General features: G+C 41.8%; 1 protein-coding gene across 6 annotated transcripts in view; it reads left to right on the top strand.

The window, feature by feature from the left end:
* Positions 1-15,015, top strand: part of LCLAT1 (lysocardiolipin acyltransferase 1) — a 77,337-nt gene that overhangs the window by 24,287 nt on the left and 38,035 nt on the right. For all 6 annotated transcript variants that reach the window (XM_070932430.1, XM_070932431.1, XM_070932433.1 and 3 more), the window contains 2 exons: positions 5,719-5,887; positions 11,285-11,483. In XM_070932430.1, coding sequence (XP_070788531.1) covers positions 5,723-5,887; positions 11,285-11,483 — 364 coding nt within the window. In that variant the 5' untranslated portion in view covers positions 5,719-5,722. The remainder of the gene's footprint in view (positions 1-5,718; positions 5,888-11,284; positions 11,484-15,015) is intronic.

Genomic DNA, 15,015 nt, shown 5'->3' with positions numbered 1-15,015 from the left:
GTGAACCCAAACAGAGTATGGTAGACAAAGCGGCGACTTGCCTGCGTAAGGTGTTGGGTGAGAGTCCCGCAGCCAACCCTCGTTGAAGAAAAACGAGTACCTGTTCCGTAGAGGCCATTTTCGGATCCAGCCCTCTAGAGTCACACCAACCCGCAAAGGATCGCCATGTCGCCCCGTAGATACGTAGCGTGGCCGGGCGACGAGCCGCCAGGATGGTATCGACCACGTCAGTGGGAAGATGAAATTCCGTCAGGAGCTGGCGCTCAACCGCCAGGCGGTTAGCTGAAGCCAGGCGGCGTCCGGGTGTTGTAGTGCGCCCTGCCTGAGAATGACGTCGGCGGGGGGTAGACGCCAAGGAGGACGGACCGACAGAGCCTGGAGGTCGGCAAACCAAGGCCGGCGAGGCCAATGGGGAGCGACGAGGATCAGGTCCGCCTTCTCGTCTAGGAGCTTCCGCACCACCCTGGATAGGAGAGGAAGGGGGGGAAAGGCATAGAGAAGGCCCCTGGGCCATCTGCTCAGAAGAGCGTCCGTGGAGTCCGCCATCGGGTCCGGAAACCTGGAGAAGAAACGGTCCGTCTGACGGTTGTCCCGTGTGGCAAACAAGTCTACAACGGGAACCCCGAACCGTTGCGTGATCCTCCGGAACAGTGCCGGGTCGAGATGCCATTCGCCGTGGTCCACCATCGATCGGCTCAGCCAGTCTGCCTGGGTGTTGCTCAGGCCCGAAATGTGAGAGGCCCGGAGGGACCTCAGGTTGGCCTCCGCCCAGGCTCCCAGGCGCTCCGCCTCCTCCATGAGGGGGCGAGATCGTGTTCCCCCCATGCGGTTGACATGGGCCTTGGCGGCCACGTTGTCCATCCGGACAATGACATGCCTGTCCCTCACCACCTCCCTGAACACCCGAAGGGCCAGGTGGATGGCTCGGAGCTCTAGCCAATTTATGTTGTGGCCCTTGTCCTGCGGAGACCAAAGGCCCTGGGCTAGGCGGGACTGGATGTGGGCCCCCCAGCCAGAGAGGCTGGCATCCGTAGTTAGAATGACTGGGTTGGGCTCCCTGAACTCCCTCCCCTGGGATAGGGCCCCGGAAGACCACCAGTGGAGGGACTGAATGACAGAAGAGTTAAGGTTAATCATAATATTGGAGTCCGAATTCCGAGACTTCTGGTACGGGAGAAGAAACCACTGCAGAGCCCTGCAGTGGAGACGGGCCCACGGCACGATGCCAATGCATGAGACCATCTTTCCCAGGAGTTGAAATAGAGTTGCCAGGGAGACCGGGGCTCCCTGAGCAACGGAGCTGACCAGAGACCGCAAGCTGGACAGCCGCTCCTCGGAAAGGTAGACCCTGCTCTCAACCGTATCAATGATAGTCCCAAGGTGTTGGATGCGGGTCGTAGGTACCAGGTGGCTCTTGGTCCGATTGATGGAAAAACCGTGAGCCTCCAAGACCTGGAGGGTGGCATTCAGGTCCTGACGTGCCCGCACCTCTGAACTCGAAAGGATGAGAAGATCGTCTAAGTAACACTGGATCCGAATTGGTCGAGCTTGGAGGTGCGCTGCAAGAGCAGCCATTAATTTGGTAAAGACCCGAGGGGCTGAGGAAAGGCCGAATGGAAGGGCACGGTACTGGTAATGACGGCCCGCATGACAAAACCGTAGAAATTTGACGTACGCCGGATGAATGGGGACATGTAGGTAGGCCTCCGTCAGGTCGACCGACGTAAGGAAATCCCCGACCCTAACGCCTTCCAGAATGGAGGCGAGAGACTGCATCTTGAACCGCCGGTAGGGAACCCAGCGGTTCAGGGACTTGAGGTCCAGAATGGCTCTCCAGCCCCCCGAGGATTTCTGAACGACGAACAGGCGGGAGTAAAAACCTTGTCCGTGCAGCTCCTGTGGCACCAGCTCGATGGCCCGGATATCAAGGAGGTGTTTGATGGCCGACGCCAGAAGGAGCCGTTTCTGCCGATCCCGGGAAAGAGGGCATCGGAGAAACCTGTCGGGGGGAGTGGAGAGAAATTCTAGGGAGAGGCCCCACCTAACCGTCTCCCGGACCCAAGCGTCCGATGATGAAGCCTCCCATTGGCTGGCAAAGAGAGCCAGGCGGCCCCCAATGGGAGGGATGGACGTGCAGCTAACGGGACCTACGGAAGGGCCGACCGCGGCCCCCGCGGGACTGGCGTCTGGAGAAGCCCCTCTGGGGTTGGAATCCCTGGCGATCCGGAGGCCGGGATCGCTGGGGGAAACCCCTAGGAGACCGCCCCCCCGGGAAGGAATTGTCAAAGGGGCGAAAGGAGCGCCGGAACTCGGATCTCCTAGAGACACTGGGAAGGATACGTTTCTTGTCCCTTGTTTCTATCAAAAGAGGTTCCAACGGGGCCCCAAAGAGGGAAGGGCCCTCAAAGGGAGAAGAAGCGAGGCGCCACTTTGACCTGGCGTCCGCTTGCCAATTGCGGAGCCAGAAAAGGCGTCGGGCAGTAACGGAGGAACCAATTGCTTTGGCCGTAAAGCGAGACGCATTGAGGGTCGCGTCCGCAGAGAATTCCAAAGCGGCCAAGATCTTGTTCAGATCTTGGTGGGTCCTGGTATCCGACACTGGGAGCCTATCCTGCAGTTGTCGGATCCAAAGAATCGATGCCCTGTTAAAAAAGGATGAAGCCATGGCAGATTTAGCTGCCCAGGCTGAGGCCAAATGGGATTTCACTAGAGACTGCTCCAGCCTTTTATCCTCCGGGCGGAGGTTGTCCTCAGGAGGACCCGTAACGTTTGCTTGGGCCGTAAGGGCCGCTACCGGGGGATCAACCGTTGGAATCTGAAGAAGTGACGACAAGTCTGGGGCCAAGTTATAGAAGCGCCGGTCAAGCTGATTGGGGTTAGGCCCCGATGAGGGAGCCGACCATTGCTTCTTTAATACGTCTTTGAAAAGTCTAGGCCCAGGTATTTCTTCAGTTTCGATTTCTGGAACCTCAAAAAGGGGTAGAGGAGTCCCTGAATCGCCCCCTGAAGAGGAAGGGACAGGGGGGTTCCCCAGGCGAGTGATCAATTTGGCCTTGTGTAACAGTGACCTGAAAAGCTGTGGTTTAAATAATCCAATGAAGGATGGCTGATCAGGTGCTAAGTCCTCATCCTCGGACAGGTCCCTGTCCCTACCATCGTTCTCAGTGACTGATGGGTGCACGGAAGGAGCCCCCGAATGGGCATAGGCCCCCGCTGGAGGATGGGCCTCCTCTAATAGGGAAACCTCTAGGTCCGCCCTAGAGCAGTCAGAACCCGCCACCCAGGAGGAGGTTCTGCGCTGAAGTTCGGCTTGTACCCCTTTTTGTATGGCAGACTGAAAGAAGTCCAGGAATTCTGGGGTCAAATTCAAGCCAGCAGGGAGAGGGACTCCCACGGGCTTAGGGGCATCCCTGGGGGTAGAGGAGACTGCAGTTTGTCCCTGGGTTGGAGGTGAATCAGACTGTGGCCCGAAGAGGGCCTCACAAACATCCTCCTGTAAGGGAGGGAGAGAATGGTCCCCATCAGGAGATAGGGGCTGCAAGGCCTGAGATTGCTCCCCCGAGGTTTCAGGTGGAGGAGCCAAGGGAGGCTGGGGTGCCAGCGGGGGTTGAGGGGGGGCTGCCATAGATAGTGCTGGAGCGTCCCTAATTGAGGCCTCCCTCATGGCCTTCTGGATAGAACGCTCGATCGCCTGATGAAGGCGTAATTCTTCTTTGGCCTTGTCAGCGGCCTTTTTATCCTCCCTGGAGGAATGAGTCTTTTTGGCCCTCTTGGAAGGTAAGGTCGAAGAAGGTCCGGCCTCGGGAACTTCAGAGGCCTGGCGTTTAGTTGACTTCGAAGTACGAGACGCCATCTTAGAAGTAAGGGCCTCAAATGATCACGAGGCAGCAGTAAAATGGCGGCCGAAGGGGCACTCAAATGGCGGTTAGCCAGAAACCTCGCCAAACGCTGTCCCTGATAGGGGGGAAAGCCTCCCACGGTAAGCCCCAGGCCAGGCCCTCAGCCAGGTACAATACCGCCGTCTCCGTTGCGGAAGCAGTCCGATGGCTGTCAATCACCTCCGCGGCGAGCGCAGATGGTTCTCCCTGGTGGCAAAGTTTGAACGGGAGAGTGAGGCTGCAGCGGAAGGGGCGGCTGAGAAGAGCGGCAGAGGGATTACTCTGCCGCGAGGTGCCTTCGGGAGCGGAGAAAGGCCCCGCTCACCGGAATCCAAGCCGCCAATCAAGCTTTCAGCCGCCGAGCAGCCAGGGAACTGCGACCCTCAAAGGGAGTTCCCCTCGGCGGGTTTGGGCGTGAGCCGTACTCGCCGGTAAGGGGAGAGGCGCGATAACAGCCTCAATCCCCGAAGACCGCAAGCGGCCCCAGCAGCAAGAGAGCGAAGTCTCCCTCGCTGCCTGCACCTCAAAACCAGAAACTTCTGTAAATAGCAAGAAACTTTTGTAAATTAATAGACTCGATGAGGAGAATGGGCTAAGTGCGTCTGATCTGCACAGATCGAGTCAGAAAAGCTGGAGGGAGCAGCAGGAGGAGGAGCTTAACTTCCTGACTCGATCTTTGCCAGATCAGGGTAGTTAACCCTATCCTGACCACTGTCACAATCGCTTCCCTAGAACATCTAAGTTATCTTAGTATGATTTTAATCCATTTTAGTATGATTTTAGGTAAATTGCAAAGGAAAAAAAAACAATTGCACTCTTCATGTTCATGTTCACATTCTGATATTTATCATCCACCTTCCAATCCCATCCTTTTTATGAATGCATATGTTGTTTAGAATATTTGTTAAATGCTGAGCTGATTTTATAGTCAACTTGTGTTTGTATATTATTCAATTTGTATAGATACCTTCTGAGCAATGTGTTGTTAGTGCAACTGAAATTCCAACAAGTTAGCCAAATTGCTTTTCCACTGCTATTTTCCCCCTAAAATTGAAAACATCAGTTTCCTGTCTGTCCAGTGCAAATTCTTGTATGCAATTTTAAACTGATCTTTTAGAGAGCTGTTCAGAGTTGTGAACAAGAGCACCCTCTTACTTTTTACAAACAACTAGTTTAATACTGTAATAAAAAAATAGGAGATTGCCTATTTATAGATTGTAATTTGGAAAACTAGTGTTTCCAAATTTTTTTAATGATAGGAAGTTGCTTACTAAGGTGGAAAGAAGCCTAACAAATGATAGGATATTCTGCAATTGAGTCACATTTAATCAAAAAAGCAGTTTTATGCATCTGTTTCATTAAGTATTAGATGTTTATCATGGAATTGATGCATGTTTTATAAGAGTAATTAAGTTTGACATGTGTTGAATTTATTTGAAAGGGTATTGCAAGTATGATTTTGACAGTAGCACTCTTTTCAATAGTAGAGGTGCAGAATTTAGAAAATGCCACTGTTTCTAAATAGTTAAAATATCAAAATTAGTTCTTTGAGTCTCTTCAGAGATAGTCTGTTCAGAGTCAGTTCATTTCCAAAATAAATATTTGGGGTACTAGTATCACCGGCTGATATGCTAACCATCAGTTGATGTATCAATTTTATTTCTTGGCATGTATAAATTATTTCTCTGTGTACATAAATTGCTCTTTTTATTTAATGTCTAAAACAAATAACTAGAAACAAAAATAGATAACTACCACTAGAAAGGCCAGAAGAGATACTGTTTGGGGAAAAAGTTAGCATTAAAGCTGTTTACCAAATCCTTGTTCCATTGTGTTTCAGAACCATGGTGCTATGGAAAGGAATTTATTTTGTACTTGCGCTCTTTTTGGGAAGTTTTTTTGGAAGCATCTTCATGCTTGGTCCCCTACTGCCACTGATGTCTATTTCCCCAGCTTGGTATCGCTGGCTTACTGATCGTGTTGTGGCTACTTGGTTTACTCTTCCAGTGGTAAGTTGCTTATGTCTATAATTTATAAACTCTTCCGCACCCCACTCCCATGTTCCAAAATAATATATTGTGTCATGCCAGATAATATGCTTTAAAACTCAGTATAAAATGTTTAAACAAGGCTGGTATACTAGTTTTGGATTGGTGAATAAATGGCAACTATGCTAGATATATTGGTTGGACATTGGTTGCAAAATTACTTTTTCATCACCGTCGTAACTGTGAATGATCCCTATGTGAGGCAGAGTCAGTCCAGAAGGATACTAGGATCAATTTTGATACAAAAATTCTCTGAAGTCTATGAAAGATCAAGGAGATGTAGGATGAATGTGCTGTCCCCCATCTTGTTTCCATTAGAAGTTATCAACAAACACAAACAACGTTGTTTGGTCCCATACCCAGAACTCAAACTAGATTGAAAGTGGTATAAATGAATCTTCCTTTTTTCAGGATTCTGTGAAGCTATAGCATGACTACTTTCTTAGCAAGTTTCCTTAAAAAGGGAAATTGGAGCTGAAAATTATCCAATATGGCCCCGGAATAGCTTCTTGAGCTTTCTTTAATTATTGGTGGGACCACCCTCTCTTTCAAGGATAACCCCCCCCCCCCCCCCGGCTCAATAACATTGTCTCCCCCAAGGTTCAATAACATATTGTCTTCCAGGAAGCCTTGGCTAATTAGGAGGGTCATAGCTCTAAAACACAGGAGGCCAAGTTAATAGTTCCAAGAAGCCTGTTTACTTCATTAGGACTATCAGGATGAAATTCATCCCAGATAACCAGGTTATGGAAATTTGATTAGTTGTTGAGGAACTTAGTGTCAAAGGACTTAATAATATTAGCTCTTAAGCTATGCAAAGCTTTGATTCAATTATTCCTTTAAACTGAGTGTTGATTCAATGCATCAAATTGGTTCCTTTGAATTATTCAACACTTCCGTGAACTTTTGTGCATGTATACTCCCACATTTTGTCTAATTGACTATTTGAATTGCAGTTTGTCTACTCCTAAGAAACAGAATATGAAATTTGCAAAATAGGGAAACATTGCCCATTTCTATTCTGAACGGGTTTGCTGTTTTTAGCCAAGTGTGTAATATTGCAGCCAGTACAAATGAAGAGGAGGGTTAGCTCATTCCTTTAATTGAAAATACCTAGAGCTTCCAGGCTCCAAATGATTATATGTAAAACCTCTTTCCTCAAAAAGTATCTGCAGCAAGTGTGATTGTGGAGGAGGGATATGAAGGAAAAATGGCTCTTCTGTCTTTCATTATTTTCTAAAAATACTGCCAACAAATGATTTCAGAAATCTGTTGCTTTATTGAGTGCCAAGTAAGATGAGCAAACTAAAGTCCCAGGGGTTTATGCTAAAAACTTTTCCATGGTGAGTCTGAGGAGGAGCCCATATAGACTGTTCTCCTACAAGTTGGGGCTCCTGATGGATAGAAGTGAAAAGTGAAGATATCCAAGTGGGAGGTGGTGTGGGTATAGCTAAGGCCCTCAGAATGTTACTAAATCACATCTTCAACTAGTTCTAATCAAATGAAGAATAAAGCATGCTAGGAGTTGTAATTTAAATATAATAAGGGGAGCTGTTAGTCCTCCCCTCCTGCTTTTACATGTTGGGTAAGCAATATATTCCATTGGATTAAATTGTACTTTCTCCTAAAGAAGTATACTTAGCTTCAGTGACTTAGCCATTTGCTGCAAAGAAAAATTTGAAAGTTAACTGGAAGAACATTGAACAGTAAAAGAAAATGGCTATTTCCTTGAAATAATTGATACCCAGAATTTACTAAGATGAGTATAAAAAAAGATCAACCATTAAAAAATGTATTATTCTACTTTGGAATGGAAAATATAATAATACTTGATTTGTTATACATTGTCCATAAAATCCTGCACGCCATTTATTTTATTTGTGTTTTCTTCTTTTAGGTAATGCACATTATTTTATTTGAGAAATTTGATAAAAGATAGGATCTCTACTAACATTACTTCAGTGAGCCTCAGTGGCTATTAGCCCCATCAAGTAGATTAGGCCAAGAATCAACTCCATAAGGACTAAAATTACTTTTAATGAAACTACTTGCATTTTATTATTAAAATACAGCCTATTTTACTGACTGTAATAATATAAAAACAGAAGTCTAATTGTTCTATCCCTTCTCCCATTCTTATAATCATTGAATTAGAGAGGTTTCCATATAAGCTGCTTACACATTTTTTGCTTATTATAGACTTAAAATATGTTTTTATCTCTCATTGCTTTGATAAAAGATCTTGCCTTTGTCAGGGTTACCTTGCTTATTCTAGGACTGTCAGGTCTCCTCTCTTCAGGATATTTTGCCCTTTGCCTGCTCAGCAATAGCTACTTATTTTAGTTCTGATGTGTTAGTATTAATAATAATGAAGCTTTTTTTAAAATTTACCCACTAGGTTTTAGTTTTACCCACACCTAAATCTTGTTTCCTGTTTTTAAATGTTATCTTGACTAATCTAGATAATTGGTTGGTCTATTTCCACTTTTTAAATTATAATTTTATTGCTATTTTTTGTAAAAAACAACAACAAAGTTTGTGAAGTCACCAGGCAGATTTGTCAGTAGAAAGATCTTAAGTATTCATATTAAGCAGGGTTATACAAGCTTTTTGAGCCAGTTTGTTTAAGGCTATAAATCCTGAAACCTTGAGTTCTAGTCCTGTCTTGGGCACAAAGCCAACTGGATGACCTTGGGTCAGCCTCTTTACCTCTCAGCCATAGGAATGAGGCAATGGCAAACCACTTCTGAAAATTTTTGCCAAGAAAACTGCAGGGACTTGTCCGGGCAGTCTCTGAAAATCAGACATGATTGAATGGAATTTTTTTTTTAAAAAAAAATGCAAACCTTAATCTAATACTAAAACTTTTAATGTGTAGCTTGAGATAAATCAATGTTTGTAAAACATGGTTTTATATAAACACAGACTCTCTTCTTCCTAAGTGTAGGATTTATTTGTCTCCCTAAGTAATAATAGAATTTAGAAGACTCAACAGCATGCAACTTTCTGTCATCTCAAAATGGATTCTAAATATCTAATACTTCAAGTGTACATTAGATACTTCTGGATTCCATTATATTTGTTTATCTCGCTCTTGCCTAAAAGCCTGCAAAGTATTTTAGCATACGTCCCACCTATAATGTCACTAGCGCTCTCATCCTGTGCATTCCTTAAACCAAGACTGAGGAAGTGTGATGTAGGAAAACCACAGAACTCCAAAGTAATAGCTCCTGAAAGTCACAGCTAACCCAGCAGCAGGGCACAAAGCCACAATGCCCTGGGGATCTCAGCCACTCCAGCCACCTTGCACTCACAGTCTCCTGCCACCCTGTGTTTGTCACTGCAGCTGACCTTCAATCTTGCTCCAACTATTGATGAGGTGTGCCCACCCTGGCAGTTCATGATGCAGCTGCTGGCCAAGCAAGGCCATCTTCCCCAGGTCTTGCATGGAAACCACTGTGTGTGACCTTGGGAATAAAGTCTCGGAGAGCCAACAATTGTATTGAGAAAGACCATTCTGGTCAGATACAGTGTTGACGGCCGCGGAGTAAAAGAAGCCACAATGGCACAGATGGAGGGGTGAGATACGTGGGAAGGGGGAGTTGTAGTGCTCTTGTGGCTATAAGTCCATAAAAGTATGGTGGCAAACTGCCACATCATCAAAATATAACTTCCCATTTTCTTTTTAAAAGGAAAGCAAGAGAAAAAATGGTTTTAAATGTTCAATACTTTCCAAAGCCTGTTACTGAGGTCTGCAGAGTGGTATCTCACAGAGCAGTCCTTGGTCATTGTTTGCTCGAATAATGCCTACCGACTACCATACTTTCTGAATGTGCAAGGGCTCTGCCACAAGCACCAATTCAGTGCAGTGCAAAGAGGTTCATGTGAAAAAGATGTTCATGACTTTATAACAAAATATGTTTAATTTGAAACAGTATGTCTGTTTTCTGTTTCTTTTACAACATAACTAAAGCTTCTTACAGACCATGTGGTGATTCAGTAAGACACTGTTTCAGTGTTTAGCAAGTAAGGATTGCCCCACAGTTCTACATTTTCTTTCATCCTCTGTGGTTGAACAATATGCCAACCCTCAAATTAAGCTAAGTTTCCACTGGAGTTTGAAGAAATACTGAAAATTATTGATTTACTCCTTTAGGGTATAACTCCTGTATGTATCAACAACTCCCTAAATAGAGATTGAAAAATTAACTTCTCCCACATTTCTGTCTACAAGTATCTTGTATACTTATTTTTCCTTTCTTTTATAGCAGGATTAGGCAACTTTATTTGGCTAGCAGACACCTTTAGAATTTTAAAAACATCTCTGGGTACTCTGACAAAGTGATTGCCTTGGAAACACATCCAGTTATAAAACACATATACCAAAGGCAAATTGGTCTCTGTGATTCGCTGTATCCCAGTTTAACTTTCTTTTTTGCTGGGCTCGTTGATACTTGCTTAGTCTTCTAAAAATATTTTTGGGAGGCTTCTGGGAGGCCTATATTATAAAACAAAAACTTGAAATGGTTTACAACAACTATAAAAACATCCAAAAATTAAAGCAAAATACAACAGGTGTAAAAGCAGAATAAAATGAATTCATTATATAAACTTTCTTTTAAATGTGTATGAAACTACAGGAACCCATTTGAATATTTTTTAAATAAATAAAATAAAAATAAAGTGAGATGGAGCTCTGTAAATACCGGGGAGACATCTCTGGACATTGTATTCCCTGTTAAATAAAATTCAAGATCAGAACTGGGTTAACTGGATGTTTTTTGGGGGGGGGTTGTTTTGGTTTTTTAGATTTTATCCCATCCTTTTTTTATGAACAACTTAAGGTAGCGACAATATCTAATATTCCTCCTTCCTCTTATTTTCCCAGAACAATCTGGAGGTGAATTGAGCTGAGTCACTATCCCAAAGTCCCCCACCTGGTTTTTCATGCCTAAAAGAGAACTAGAACTCACAATCCTCTGAATTAGAGTAACACTATTTAACACTATTTAAATCATTATTTCTTGTGATATAGAATCTGTACATAAAACTTTTGAAATAAAAGTAGTGACCTAAAGATTTTCCGAGGTGTTAGACTCATCTTACATAGCCATGCAGTTGCTATTATTATTCATTTATGCAGTTACATTATTGTGAAAAGTTTTTCAAATTCTTCAGGTAAATTTTAATTTTTCAAAGAAAAAAAACGCTATATTGTATCTGTGGAGGTAAGCATAGACTAGTATAAAATTTTAGTGCAGTTTAATGTTTTTTTTTATTTGATCAGTATTAATATTTGCTCTGAGATATTTAGTTCATTTATAGGATTCTCATATAATATTTTTGGTTTTTATGTAGGCCCTGCTGGAGATAGTGTTTGGGTCAAAAGTAGTCATAACAGGTGATGGATTCATCCCCGGAGAAAGAAGTGTCATAATTATGAATCATCGAACACGAATGGATTGGATGTTTTTATGGAGTTGCTTGCTGAGATATAGCTACCTCCGACTTGAAAAAATCTGCCTCAAATCTAGTCTCAAAGTCATTCCGGGATTTGGTAGGTTATTGATTGATTGATTTATAATAGTCTAAAATATATTATTTTTGTTAACGTCCTGAGGGCCCTCTGGAGCCTCTTGGAGAGAAAAGTCCCAGAATGATAAAGGTGTTTAACATTATATATAGCCTTCTTTTCATTGTACCAAAGCAAATATAGATCTTGCTCCAAGTATGTTTTTTTTTTTAATTTTCTCTTCATATATCATACAAATTGATTTGCATTTAATTTTAGTTTTTAGCCTTTTGTATGACAGCCATACTGGATTAGATCATTCAAGTCTTCTACCTGCTTTCCATAGTGTTCCACCAGATATTTTTGACAAACCCACAGTGAAGAAATTGGATTAATAAGCTTCTCTTTAACAATTTATTAACTCGAGTTAATAGATAACCTTTGTAATTAGAAATTATTGAGTAAGTTTATTTTGGGTCTTTTTTATTTTTATGTTTTAACTCTATCAAGAAAACAATTTCTTTCTGTTTCAGAATTCCAAATTCTGCTGTTAGTAGTTACATTATTGTTGGCATTTATGTGTGATAGCATAGAAATTGTATAGTGTTAGATTTAAATGTGAATCAGCTTAGTATTTATTGAAGAATAAGACCTGTACCCTAGTCTTCATTTTAAACAAGCTACAATTCAAATACTGAAATCAAATTATTTAAAAGAACTGAGATATAGGTGTACTTGGCTCCTATCTGCAAGCAATAAACCAAGTTCAGAGAGCACCAAGGACTTCACATCCTATTTCGTTTTGTCTTATAATTGGCAAGAACAGAACTAAAGTTAAGATACAAACAGGCAATACTTTCAGATATGGCAAATGTATCGACAACCACAATTTATATGGGGCAACTATCAAAACATTGCTTTTATTTTGTTTTATCTTTAATGTCAAGTCACTAGAAATAAATTACTCAGAGCATGTACAATATTATGAGGACATAACCTTGGTTGAGAGCTCTGCTGTACTAGTGGCCATTTGAGCCCATACCCATTTGAGGGGCTCACAAACAGGGCATAGGACAACCACCTTCTCACCATTTGACATTCACTAACCTGTCAAAATAACGAAAAAGAGAACTTTTATCTTTATCCATGAGAGTTGTTACAATCTTTGCTGCTGAAGTGAGCATTCATAATAAATCAGTGATGCATGGAAATGAACTATGTGCTAGTTTAACAACTCCACAAAGTTGTTAATTATAACCATAGTTTGTTTATCTATCATTCATTCATTCATTCCACAGCAGCACAAAACTGGCAAAATGTGTATGAAGTTGAAGTGAGTAGCTATTTAGAACTGTCTGTATTTTTTCTTTTGCCTTTAGTTGTATTTCAATGGAATTGGCCAGTTTGGGCATATTTGGCTTGTACAGGATGGTGCTCCAATTTCTACAGATATCAATAAATACATAATATAAAACCAGCAAGTGATATATAAGTAATCTAAAAAGAAACTTGAATTAATGTATATATTGAGAAAACAATTTAAAAGAATGAACCTTTCAAATGCAAGACTGTCACAGTCCTACAAGGTCTACTTATTCTTCAAGAGCCTTTCACCATACTATTTTTTAGAATTAATAATATCTTTATATTTTTACTTTTGCATATAGAACATCATAGTATGACGTTACCACATCAAAGCATGACACAGATATCTGGCTGTTTATTTTATTGATTAAATAAATTTCTACCCCAGCACAATTCAACAAAGATTCTTCATGGCTTACATGGAATAAATACTGTAATACTATTAAAATATTCACAATGCAATCTAAAAATTCAGTGGTCATAAATAAGAGGCAGTAACAATAAACAACATGAGCAAAATCACGATAATACCATAAAAATATGAAATAAAAAAATAAATAAAGTGGAGACATCAAATAAGAGGAAATGTTTTCAAAACAGTTCTTCCAAATTACTTAGTAGCTGAATTGTGAAGAGTCATTATGAGAGGACAGCCAAAGTTGCAAGGCCATCTGTATCCATCTCTCATGTACATCATGCCTATATATTCTTACCTTTTTAGAAGCTAAAAAGTAGAGCTGGTTGTTTTTAAATAGAATTACATTGTCTTGGGGTCAGAGAACTAACTGCTATTTGTTGTTAAGTGTGGTGCCCAAGGAAAAGAGGCCAAAGAGTTCCTGGTTGACTGAAGATGTGACATAGTGTCCAGTGACAACATAATGGGTTATGGTACCTTTAATGTGAAAACTGGTGATGATGACATGGGAGCAAATCAGGATGCCCCTTCCTAAAAATCCACAGCAGTAGGTGAGTTAGCACCTCGAACATGGTCACCAGCAAGCTCAAAGTGTTATCAGTGTGAAGAGGTAAGAATGTGCCCAGCCACAGAACATGTACCTGAGAGGTAAAGAATTTTCTCTCACTGTTGAGAGAAAGTAAAGAATCTCATCACTAGATAAATAATTAAGGCTAATTAAGAGAGAGAAAGGGTAAAAGGTGAATTGAACAAAGACAGAAATGTAAGAAAAGAAACATAGGAACAAAGATAAAGCAATTTGGAATGTGAGAATAGTTTAGAAATGCATGTTTATTAAGATAGAATAGCTATGAAGATGGGTTGTGCAATAAAATCCTTGTAAATAGGAGTCCACATACTGTTCAAAGACTGAAGCAACACAGTTTATTTTGCAACAGTCCATTTATAGTTAAAGTGATTTCCCAACCAGGAATTGCCTTGTATTTTGCTTGAATTTGTCACTATGCTTGTACTTACCATCATATCCATAATTCCTTAGAGGGAGGCCTGTTGTTATACTTTGCAAGCCAATATCTGAATAGGGTCAAAGGTTTTGTATGTGTGTGTATGTCCTGTGTCCCTTTAAACCTTGTATAAATAGCTTGTCGTTTGCTTTGTGGATTGTAGGTGATGACCTTTTTAAGTGAGAGTCTGATCAACAGTGTCATATGATGTCTTCCAGCAATTCTATCAGGAGCTGTCAGACTTAGAGTTAGTTAGAGTTATTTATATTGTGAGTCCACATGATGGAAAGTGTTCCTTATAATGTTATCATTTTTACCAAATTGTTTACATCAGAAAATTTGGTTTACACCAAAAAAAATTTTTGCAATACGAATTTTAATGCTGATCTAGATAAGAGGAAAGAACACGAGTTTTAGAGAAATTGGAAATGATAGTTCTGCAGAGGTAATCATAGAAAATGTTATCTAATTTGATAATTAATCAAGTCTAAATCTCAGTCTAGTTTTTTCAGTGGAATTTTTGTTAGAAGAAATGGCACCAATAATAATTTCAATAGAACAAAAATCATTTAAATCACAATTTCGTTTTAAGCATTTTGATAACATTTCTTCTGGTTTCCCTCTTGGTTGTTGCAATCCAGCATTGAAGTTTGGCCTGGAACTGATTGCACAGCCACTTTCTCAAAAATTGTGTATCTCTGTGTGTATAATTTTTGATTTTCAGAAATATTCATGAAACAAGCTTGCTTTCTATGGTTTATAACAGAGGTCCTCAACGTCTGGTTCGGGCTGT

This window comes from Pituophis catenifer, unplaced genomic scaffold (genome assembly GCF_029215685.1).
Source record: "Pituophis catenifer annectens isolate HBS135680 unplaced genomic scaffold, rPitCat1.0.hap2 SCAF_1, whole genome shotgun sequence".
In the NCBI taxonomy this organism is placed as follows: Eukaryota; Metazoa; Chordata; class Lepidosauria; order Squamata; family Colubridae; genus Pituophis; species Pituophis catenifer.
Note: the sequence above shows the minus strand (reverse complement) of the source record. Positions and strands in the feature narration are given on the sequence as shown.